Here is a 12,187-nt window from a genome sequence, read left to right on the forward strand (position 1 = left end):
GACTTATGAAGGCCAATGTGCCAAAAGTTTTCTTTACAATCCTATTAACCTGTGATACCATTTTCAACTAATTACAGACCTGTATTCCCAGATCCCTTTGTTCTATCACAGTTCTTAGTGCTCCACTGTTCACTGTGTAAGACTTCTCTGGTTGGTCCCACCAAAGTGCAAAACCTTGTACTTGTCTCCATTAAATTCTATCTGCAGTTTTTCAGCCCATTTTTCCAGCTGATGTAGGTCCCTCTGCAATCCATGATAGTCTTCTTCACTGTCCACTATTCCTCCAGTCTTGGTGTCATCCACAAATTTTCTGATCCAGTTAACCAAATTATCATCCAGATCATTGATATAGATGACAACAACAAAGGAGCCAGCACTGATCCCTGTAGCACAACAACAGTAACAGGCCTCCAGTCAGAGAGGCAACCCTCTACTACCACTCTATGGCTTCTCCTACAAAGCCAATGTCTAATCCAATTTACTACCTCATCCTGAATGCCAAGCAACTGAACCTTCTTAACCAACATCCCATGTGGGACCTTGTCAAATGCCTTACTAATGTCCATGTAGAAAACATCCACTGCCTTTCCTTCATCCACTTTTTCTGGTAACTTCCTCGAAAACCTCCTTAAGATTGGTTAGATATGACCAACCACGTACAATGCTATGCTGACTATCCTTAATCAGTCCATGTCTATCCAAATACTTATATATCCAGTCACTTAGAATACCTTCCAATAACTTTCCATCAACTGATGTCAGATTCACCGGCCTATAATTTCCTGGTTTCTGCTTAGATCCTTTTTTGAACAGCGGAACAACCTTGTCTATCCTCCAATCCTCTGGTACGTCTTGTGTCGCTAAGGATGTTTTAAATATCTCTGCTAGGGCCCTGGCAGCTTCTGCATTTGCCTTCCATAGGGTCCGAGAGAACACCTTGTCAGGTGTTGGGGATTTATCTACTTACGAGAACCAAAAACAGCTTAATCACTTCTCTCCAGCATTTCTCATTTTCATTCTCCTTCATCACCACGTCTACTCTCACAAATGTGGTTTGATCCTGCGGATCAGGATCAGAGATGCTCTCAGCTTCTCAGTTTCAAGATCATTCCAGGCTACTGCTGCTGCTGGTTACTTCATTTCATCTTGTATCTTACTACTCGTTGCTGCATAAGGAATGAAGCTTCATTTATGATTCACTTCAATGCCACATTACAAAGGGAAACCCATGGCTCTTTTCTCTGAGCCTAATATAGGATGTTCTTACTTCATGCACCTTCTATAAATAGTGTTAGTCATAATGCTAGTTTATAACTCCAATTATCATTGACATTTAAAACAAAAAACCTTACTACAAGTGCTATAGTACTGGAAGTTCATTAATTTATTAAGTCTCCTTGTTCGAAGCATGTTGATTCTATTAGGGTTATTGTATTACACCATGCTTGATTCATCCTACTTGGGGTCGTATTACCAAATATTTACCACTGATTGTGGTCTGGTGCTACTGGTTGTATTCCAACACATGGTGATTACAGTCATTCCGCACTGTCCACATTTATGAGAAGCATGGTGTTAAATAAAGGAATGAGAAACCAAAACTCTAATCAAGGTAATTATTTCAGTTAGGTGTCAGCTGAATAAATCTGGCTGGTTTTGACCTATGTTTGAAAGATGCTAAGAATAAAAGTTCGCTTATTCCAGCAGTTGTTTTAAGAAAAAAACAGTTTATGTACAGATAATAATCCTTCACATAACATTTCAATGCAGACTTCAAACAGATTAACATTTGCTCTGATAAAATACAGGAACTTAAACTGTGTTTTTTGATCCGGGCACATAATAATTCCTGAGGTGTAAATTTTCCAAGGGGTTCAATACTTTTATTACAGATCACTGATAAAATTCTTGGAGCATTTTAAGCAATCTAAGGCACTGGCAACATTTGAAAATACTATATTTAATTGAGAGTTAGATATACTATATTTAGCATTAGTGATATTTCAGCATTGAGTTTACAGATGAGCCATTTTGCATTTTATATTTGAAAGATTTCAGTAAATGTCCAGCATAACTAATCACTTATATATGCCCACCAAAGGAACACTAGTCCTGATGAAGGGTCTTGGCCCAAAATGTTGACTGTTTACTGTTTCCCATAGATGCTGTCTGGCCTGCTGAGTTCCTCCAATATTTTGTGTGAATGACTTTGATTTTCAGCATCAGCAGATTTTCTCTTGTGAGAGGAACACTAATACTAATATTCTTCTCTTCTCTTTTCTCATACAGCATGATATTAATTTGCTTCATTCACCAACTCCAAAATTGCATGTCTCAGCCTTGCAACCTATGTGCTCAAAGATTCTTCCCTCTCTTGATTCTGCATCCTGTATCCAGCTAGTTTAATTTTGGATCATACAGTCACTGAAAACAATCACTTTCCATCTCTACTATTTCAACACCATGAAATCATCCCCTAACCTCCACCATTTTCACAAAAGCTGCCTCAGCAGCTGTAAAGCTTCCAATTAATTTCAGCTACTATTGGGTTGTGGGCTTTTGATCAATGGAGAAACTAGCATAAGTGCGCCCAAATTTGTTTTGATTATTTTAAACTGAAAAGCCAAACTTCGAAGTCCAGACTTGTACACAGCCTAACCTATGAATCCATAACCTAGAAATGAAAGACAGCTTTGGACCCTGTCCTTGCAGAGAGATCCTTTCACACACTGATAAATTATCAAGTGTGTAATCAGCAGCTTCAAGCTTTTTCAATATAACTGTCAGATTCAATCTATTTTCCTCAGTTCCCTCTTCCTTGACAAATCCCTGTGCTTTTCAGGTTACTATTTTTAAACCAAGGTTACAGCGTAACTTCAAGTATCTTTAATCATGAAATAGACTTGATAAATGAGCAGAGTTGATGCCACTGCAAAGAAAACATCATAGAATAATCTACCAATGTGCAAAAGTGACATCTGTTGTTGGTGTCTTATCATGTGCTTAGCTTCATGCCTATATTCATCATTTCTATTTAATCTGTAAGTCTGCATATGAGAAAACTACAAAATGAATATTAAAAAATGGTAAGCTACAAGGCTGCGTTCATTCCCTTCCTTTAAATGCATTCTTACTGTCCATTTTTTTTAGTTTATTTCTGTTTGGAAAGAGGTCTTGAACCTATTGTTACTTGTTTTGTTGATCTCCATGACAACTTGGGTTATCTTGAATGGAAAATTTCCATTTAATCCCTCTCTTTACTCTTCATCTCCTAACTTTTAATGATCACCAGATTTTGCATATTACACACCTAATCAGAGTAATAGATACCACGTAGAATTGTGAAACTAGCTGACTTTTGTATAGTTGATAAAAACACAAAGAGAAATTTTACAACAACCTAAGATATGGTTGATTGAACAGTGAGTAAATTCTATCACTTTAAGATAATTATGGTAAGGGGAGGGGCTAATGATATTTCATATAGAAAAAGAATAAATTAAAAGAATTTTGGAAATGCAGAGCAAGACAATGCGTTAATATTAATATTCAGAGAACCACTCTTCCTCAGAACGAACTTAATCAATCACATTGTCATTTTACAGAGCAGACTGTGGGCAGGGTCTGACTGAAGTATGGAGTTAAATGTTCATCAAGCCGAAATATTTTTCAGAGAGGCTTTAAGTAGGAAGCTGTTTACCTCCTATTTAGTAGAGTGTACATTCATCAATAAATGTGCACTTCAATTCCACATGGAGTCCACATCCTCATACACAAAAGAAGTAAAATAATCAAAAAGTTGGGCATGGTGGGATTAATGTTCTGGGCTACATATATTTTGTGCAAGGAGTACTGCAGAAAAGGTGGATGAGCTTAGATCATGGATCAGAATGAGGAATTATGGCATTGTAGATATTAATGAGACAGTTGCAGGAAGGGCAGGTCTGGCAGCTCACTGTTCTGTTGTTTTAGATGAGATAGAGCAGGAAGTACTAGTGAGGGAAAACGTCAGATAGGACGAACTGGAGAGCTCGTCTATTAAGGCTTTATAGGTAGAACTGAGGAATAAGAAATGGGATTATATTATAGACCATTCAACAGTCCACAAGATTTAGAGGAGTAAATTTATCTGAATGCATGTAGTATTTGAAACAAGGTAGTGTACTTGTGGCACAAATCAGTTTTAAGGGATATGATTAGTGGCTATTACAGAAATGTGGCTGCAGGGTGGAGAGGATTAGGAATTAAATATCCAAGGATATCAGGTAATATGTAAGGATAGACAGGAAGGTAAGGGAGGTGGGGTAACACCTCCCTTACCTTCCTGACTATCCTTACGTATTACCTAATTAATGCTCTTAATTAGGGATGAGATCAAGGCGATAATGAGAAATGATATCAGATCTAAGGAGAAGAATGTTGAATCCACCTCTGTAGAGATCAGGAATAGTAAGGGGGAAAAATCACCGGTGGGTGTTGTCTATAGACCACTGAATAGTAACATTACGGTAGCACAGGCAATAAATCGAGAAATATCTGAGGCATGCAAGAATGGAATAGCAGTTATTGTGGGGGACTTTAACTTGCACCGATTCGGTGAATAAAGTTGGTCAAGGCAGTCTTGAGGAGGACTTTATAGAATGCATATAGGATAGCTTTCTTGAACAGCATGTTACTGAACCTACAAGGGAATGTGCTATCTTGGTTCTGATCCTTTGCAATGATACAGGTAAAATTAACAATCTTGTAGTTAGGGATCCTCTTGGAAGGAGTAATCACAGTATGATTGAGTTTCATTGGTGAGGTGCCAGGGAATTGGAGGATAGCTAATATTGTTCTGTTGTTTAAGAAAGGCTCTAAGGATAAGCCAGGAAGTCAGGTGAGCCTGACATCAGTAGTGGAAGAGTTATTGGAAGGGACTAGATATATAAGTAGTTGGATAGACAGAGACTGATTAGGGATAGTTAACATGGCTTTGTCCATGTATGTCGTGTCTAACCAAATTATAGAGTTGTTAGAGGAAGTTACTAGGAAAGTTGATGAAAGCAAGGCAGTAGATGGTGTCTAACTTCAGCAAAGCCTTTGACAAGGTCCAACATGGAAAGTTGGTCAAGAAGTTTCAGTAACTTGGCATTCAAGATGAGGTAGTAAATTTAGGTTAGACATTGGCTTCGCAGAAGAAGTCAGAGAGTAGGAGTAGATGGTTACCTCTCTGACAGGAGTTTTGTGATCAGAGATCAGTGTTGGGTCCTTTCCTTTACTGTTTTTCATCTATATCAATTACCTGGATGTGGTAAACTGGATCAGCAAATTTTTGGATCTCACCAAGATTGGAGGTGTAGAGGACAATGAGGAAGACTATCAAAACTTGCAATGGGATTTAGACCAGCTGGAGAAATGGGCTGAAAAATGGCAGATGGAATTTAATGTAGACAAGTGTGAGGTGTTGCATTTTGGGACCAGGGTGGGTTTTACACAGTGAGCAGTAGCACACTGAGGTGTGCAGAACAGAGGGATGTGGGAATACAGATCCATAATTCCTTGAAAGTTGCGTCACAGATAGATACGGTTGTAAAGATTTTTTTTGGCACATTGGCCTTGATAAATCAACCTATTGAGTACAGAAATTGGTATGTTATGCTGGAATTGTAGAAAACATTAGTGAGGCCTAATTTGGATAATTTTGTGCAGTTTTGCGAACTACCTACAGGAAACATGTAAATAACTTTAAAAGAGTTCAGAGAAAATCTACAAGGATGTTGGTAGGACTTGTGGACCTGAGTTATAGTGAACGATTCAATATGTTAGGTCTTTATTCCTTAGAACATAGAAGATCGAGGGGAGATTTGACAGAGGTATTAAAATGATGAGGGTTAAAGAGCGGGTAAAAGCAAGCAGGCTTTTTACACTGAGGTTGGGTGAGTCTACAATTAGAGGTCAAGGGTTAAGGGTGAATGGTGAAGTGTTTAACGGGAAAATGAGAGGGAACTTCTTCGCTCAGGAGGATGATGAGAGTATGGAATAATCTGCCAGTGCAACTGGTGGGTGTGGATTTGATTTCAACATTTAAGAGAAATTTGGATAGGTACTTAGAAGGGAGAGGTATGGAGGGCTATGCTCCAGGTCCATGTTGATGGGACTCAGCAAATTAAATGAAGGGCCTGTTTCTATGCTGTAGTGTTCAATGACTTTATGAATCTAAATAGCTAAATTTAGGGCCATTGTGTTACCAATACGTATTGAGAAAGTTAAGGCTCCATATGGAATTCATGAACAAAAGGTGCATGGATTTACCTGTTGAGCAGTCAGATCCAGTCCAGTTGAGGTCACAGTTGCAGGTATTTGTTTCTGGCAAGAAGGTCCCATGGCCTGAACATTGCTCATGACAAATGGGTGCTGGAGTTTCACACTTGAGTCCTCCCCAGCCAGCAGCACAGTGGCATTTACTCTGCACACACACACCATGTCCTGAACATGTCGGATCCAAACAGTCTTCTAGAGAATAAAATGATAGAACAACAGGTTAAGACAAAATAATCAATGAGGACTTGCTATATAAACACTCCTTTAATATGTAGAAAGTGATGCAGAATCAGAACAAAATCATTAATTATAGTATTGATACCACTTTAAAGAATCTGCAGATGGTTTCAAAGACCATTATTCAGATCGTTTTAAAGAGCAACGAAAGAATAGAGGAAGAAAGACTTGAGTGGAGAATGAGAAACCCGGGAGACTAAGAGTTTGAAGGCTGTGCTGCCAAGAATGGAGGAAAAGGTCTGAGATTGTGTAGCACACAATTCTTCTAGGGGTATAGGGGTGGGACAAAGGTGTCAAGTGATTTCTAAAGAAAGGTGGTAAACTAATATAAGTGAACAGAGACCATAAGTGAGTGTAATTGGTGCACTATAAAGTGAAGGCAGAAAAGATTGAGTTAAACTGAAGTTCATGGTGAAGGAAGGAAGTCAGATATGACCATGTTAAACCTCTAGAAGTAGGGACAAGAGATGGGCTAAGGCAAAAACAGAACCATCAGATGTTGCATAGAATGACAGAAAGGGCGTGAAGGTAGCAAAGTAGTTGGCATGATGATGTTACAGCTTGGGGCATTCCAGAGTTCAGAGATCAATTCTGGTGCTGTTCTGGAAGGAGTGCCTGTATGTTCTTCCTGTGGAATGCATAGGTTTTCCCTGATTGATCAGCTTTCCACCCACTGTCTAAAACATACCAGGTAGGTTAATTGGTCATTGCAACTTGTCCCGTGATTAGATTAGAGTTGATTGGAGCTGTGGTGTTGCTGCAGCAGTGTGGTCTAAAAGGGCAGAAGGACCTATTCCATGCTGTATCATGAAATGAGCAAATAGGCCGTTGTTCCAGAGGCTGCTGAGCTGGAAAACTAGGGTGGGATTAAATAGGGCTGTGTTCCTTTAACCCGAAATGATGACGCAGGAGGGGATGGAATCAGTGACAAATTTTTGACAAGGTTTAAGCCATCCAAACCATTCAATGCTGAACAGATGAAAATCATGGCTCATCAAGAATTGACGTTGAAAGATGATATTCACTCGGGAGATGCAGTGGAGAGATAGAGCTGGAAAACCAAAAATTGCCAAAAAAAAACCAATCCATCCATCAATAAAAAAAGTCAAATTCATAAACAAAAAATATCACCTTTTGCCTTTTTTTAAACAACTGCACATGGAATAAGTTGTGCTAAATTAATGATCAGAATAATGATAGCAATATATATTTTCAGGTCAGCCTTTCTAATTTGGGGACAAGCAAATTGCAATTATTTCCAAGGTGGAAGTCATAGTTGAAGTTTCAATTCTAGTCATTTATAGAAATAGATATTCTTAAGCATTCATCAGGATAATATATTTGCATGGTATTTAGACGCCCAGGTTCAATTTTGAGCTCTGATGCTGTCTGTTTGGAGTTGGTCTGTTGTTTGCGCATCTGCATGGATTTCCTTCGGGTGCTCCAGCTACTTCCCAAAAAAATGGAAATTGGCCACTCTAAATTGTACCTGGTGTGTAGATGAGTGATATAATTGATGGGAATAGGGGAGAATAAAGAAGATCGACGTAAATAGGTGTTTAGTGGTCAGCACAGATACAATTGGCTATATGAGTCCTTATTAGCTGGTTTCATATTCAGTTTCCAGCATCTGAAATATTTTGTTTTGGAGCATATTAACAGAATTATCAATCATATGACTAAAGTGATTAGGGTAATCCATTTTGATTCATTTATTAGTTTGTGCACATGTGAGTCCTCTAGAAAATTGACAATGATTTGAAAAACGTTCTCAAAGGGCTACAGATGGAATAATTGGCAGAAATACAAGTGGAAGTCAGTTAGATCTCTGTGTTTTTTGGTGCATGTCTGTTTTTTGTTACAATTCTATTTTCAGCAAAATATTTTTAAACTGACATAAAAGATCAAGGTGAGACTTGATTTGAGGGTTTCTCAGAGTACAAGTTACTTTGTGTTACTTAACACTAAATTAACCATAACTTTGTGTTGTGAACTCACTGAATACCGTGGCTATCAAAGAGAAAAGAGTTCCTCTCTAGCAGTCAGGTCTAAGTTAGCCTCCTCTTTGTGAAAGGGTAATGTCAAACACCCTTGAACAATCCAATGCAATGCTGTGACTGAAAAATATCTTTGATAATTCTTTAGTATGTGACTCCATTCCAGTTTTGCTGAAGAGCATTTAAATTATTGATAAAACAATAGGAAAAAAGAAATCTAAACATCTTCAGTTAAATTGCAAGGGAGCTGCTTAGGGCTACTTCTTAATGCCTCAGCAAATCCTTTGTGGAAACAGGCCTATGAGCAAAATACTGCTGTTAAATATCCTGTTGGGACTGGGAAGAAGAACAGTCCATTATAATGGAGAATGGAAACCTTATGCAACCAAAATCAATTAGGTTATGATTCACTAACAATTACCAGAAAACTTTTGACTTCCCTTGAGGGAGTCTGTGAGATACTTATTTTTCTTGTGTGTCATTTACCAAGTGACAGAATGACTGTAATGTTAAAACTGAAATTTAAAGTTTATGTTTATTAAAACCTCTCTGTAACTATTTTTCTGCTGCTGAATTTTTATCTTGTTCTAAAAGCCTCAGCAAATTGAGGTCTGGTGCAATGAGATCTTCATTTAAAATCATATAAGCAGAACACTTAATCTGGTCAATAAAGAGGCTGACAAATAATTCCTGTAATTCCTGCAATTCTCAGAAGCTGGGGAAGGGGAGAGTGAGAATAGAAGCAGAGACTGGGAGGAGATAAGGGAAGTGACAAAGGGCTGAAAAAGATATAGTCTAACAGGAGAGAAAGGTGGAGCATTGAAGAAATGGAGGAAGGTGGGGAAGGTGGCCTGTAGGGAGCAGTGGGGAAAGAGAACCAGTGAGAGGTGTGTATGGGTGTCAAGAGGAGGAGAAAGAGGCATGTAGATGAGGACCAGATAAATCAAGAGGAATGGGGGGAAAGGACAGAGGGGGAGCTGTTGAACAATATTCCACTTTTGGGAACAGTCCATAAGAAACACACTGGCTAATTTCTGGAGTGAGAAGACAGTCCAATCACAGATGATGAACAAAGGTATAACTGTACTCCTAAACGTTAGAAGAATGAGGGCAGTCTGATTAAAATGTGGAAGATCCAAAAGGGGCAGGACAGGATACCTGTTGAAATATTTCCACCTGTGGGAGTCTTGAATGGCGGGACAGTTACAAGGTAAGGGAACAATCACTGAGATATATGGTAATTCCTTCTTGCTGAGAGTGAGTGAATCTTTGGAATTTTGTTTGTGGAGGCTGCATTACTAGAGGTATTTGAAAAGAGGTATTGAGAGGGGTATTGAAAACTATGTGAAAACGGTGCAGAAGGGAGTTAAGGTCTGGGGCAGATCAGCCATGATCATATTGAAAGGCATGGTGGGCTTCAGAGTCCAAGTGAACTCCTCCTGCTCGTTTTTTTTTTGTGTCCTTTTATTCTGATGGAGACAAATCTAATACCACTGATCCTATTACCATCTAAGCTAAGTCTTCAGAAATCTGGAGAAGAACATAAAACCTACTTGTCCTCCAGAAAGTGCTACTTACATTGGATAAACTCAATGAGCTGTCAGAGAGCTGAGCTACAGGTTAAAAAATAATAGGTGAACGTGCAGGTATAACACATTTGGTGCAGAATAACCATAATTGTATAGCAATGTTCTGCATATTTCTACAGTCTGGGAAAGGTGGAGTTTCTACTCAATATCACTTTAGTAGGATGAAGCATAAATGGCACTGTTAGCAGAGTAAGAAAATTAACATAAGCAGTCTCTGAAGGTAATGTGTATGACTTCAGTGAAAGGAAGCATGGACAAAGTGTGAAGCAGATGTCTGATCTTGGCAGAATCTCTGTGGAGTTGCTGAGGTTTACTATACTCCCAACTTTCTTACTTAATTGCTACAGTAAGCATTCACTCAAGCATTACATATTAATTAAAAGGATTAAAAGTAGAATTAAGGCAGAAAAATCACATAGAACAATATCAGAGTCATCTTCTGTTGTAGATAATACAATGATATTTGGAGGTACAGGGACTGCAGATGCTGGAATTGTGAGTAAAGAGCAAACTATTGGTGGATCTCAGTAGGTCAAACAGCAAAGAGCTGGTTGCCATTTTGGATTGAGGCCTTGCATCAAGGAAAATAGCTAGTATGAAGGGGTGAGAGGGATGGTAAAGAGAATAGAAGGTGATAAGTGGAAATAGACAGAAAGAGATGATGGACAAATGGAACTAGCTAAGGAAGGGAATAAGAAAAGTTTGCCAAGGGAGATGAAAATCAAGTGGATAGCTGTGTGGGTGATGAGCAGACAGAAACAGAAACTTAATTAATGGGGGGTTAGGGGTAGGGGACAGGTGTGGTGGTGAAATTGAAACTGGGTAAATAGAAACTCAGCAACTTTTCTTCTGTAGCATTCACATGTAAGGTTTTATTTCCAGCATTCAGCCGATTTTGGCTGAAGGTTAAGCATTGACTGTTTGAGAGAACAAGATGAGATGCACAGGAGGCTTAATCAACAAACTGATGATATAGATTGTAAGAAGGGGGTAATGAAGAACAAAGTGGATCAATTACAGATCATACTGTGAGATTAGCATCTTACTAAAATCCTTCCAACTAGAAAATGAACAAGTAACCATAGTGCGGATTTTTTCATTTGCATAGGAATATATCTCTAGGAGAAGTAAGCATGCTTCTATGGTTCAAGATTTAAATATTGCTGACTTCTGTGGTGGTAGTTAGTATGTTATTCCTATGCCACTCAGTTAGCCTCTCACACATGGGAGGAGTTCACATACTGTTCAAACATAGTTATCAATAAAGTTCAGTTGAATATCCTGCATGCTGGCATCCTGGAGTGCTCTGCACTATCCCTCAATATCAAACATAACATCATGTCAGAAGTAGTTGATCATCAATGAATTGGTGCTGCAGACTAAGTAAGAAGCCCATCAAGCAAGAATTTACAGTAAGACTGTTTTCATTCGTATATATTTATGAAAAATATCCAGAGACTTATCAACCTAAACATCCTATGCCAGTTGCACTGCATGAACTCAGAACTAGCCAGGGTTGCTAGGCAATGTCTTGATGCTACAGCCAAAGGTGGATAAACTGTAATAATCTGTGTGCCACTAGCCTGAGGAAGTGCACAGAGACACAGACACAGCAGAGAAGGTACAGAAGTCAGTCAAGCTCTCATATAGTTGAAATAAATAAAATAGTAAATAGACAAAAAAAACAGAAAAATGGAGCAAATACCTTCAATACCTACACCTACTTAGCTAATAAAGCGCACTCCCCTCCCCTCAGACATTTGATTTCTCTAAATCAGGGGACTTTGAGAGATGGCTTAGATGCTTTGAGAGATTTAGGGTTGTAAGCAACCTCACTCAAGCTTCAGAAGAGATTCAAGTAGGCACACTGATATACTGCATACGTGACTAAGCAGACAACATCACAGGTGGATTAGGACTGACAGATGCTTAGAAAAAGGAATACAAAACAGGATTCAAAGAGTATTTCACAGGGAAGTGAAATACGATATATTAGAGGGAAAAGTTCAACTCCAGAAAACAGGAGCCAGATGAAAGTGTAAATGGCTTCATCATTGCATT

At 38.6% G+C, this 12,187-nt stretch overlaps 1 protein-coding gene across 6 annotated transcripts in view; it reads right to left on the reverse strand.

Annotated features, from left to right (window-relative positions):
- Positions 1-12,187, reverse strand: part of tenm1 (teneurin transmembrane protein 1) — a 2,244,326-nt gene that overhangs the window by 241,935 nt on the left and 1,990,204 nt on the right. For all 6 annotated transcript variants that reach the window (XM_073058035.1, XM_073058034.1, XM_073058032.1 and 3 more), the window contains one exon: positions 6,295-6,495. In XM_073058035.1, the coding sequence (XP_072914136.1) occupies positions 6,295-6,495 (201 nt within the window). The remainder of the gene's footprint in view (positions 1-6,294; positions 6,496-12,187) is intronic.

This window comes from Hemitrygon akajei, chromosome 10, assembly GCF_048418815.1.
Source record: "Hemitrygon akajei chromosome 10, sHemAka1.3, whole genome shotgun sequence".
Taxonomy (NCBI): domain Eukaryota; kingdom Metazoa; phylum Chordata; class Chondrichthyes; order Myliobatiformes; family Dasyatidae; genus Hemitrygon; species Hemitrygon akajei.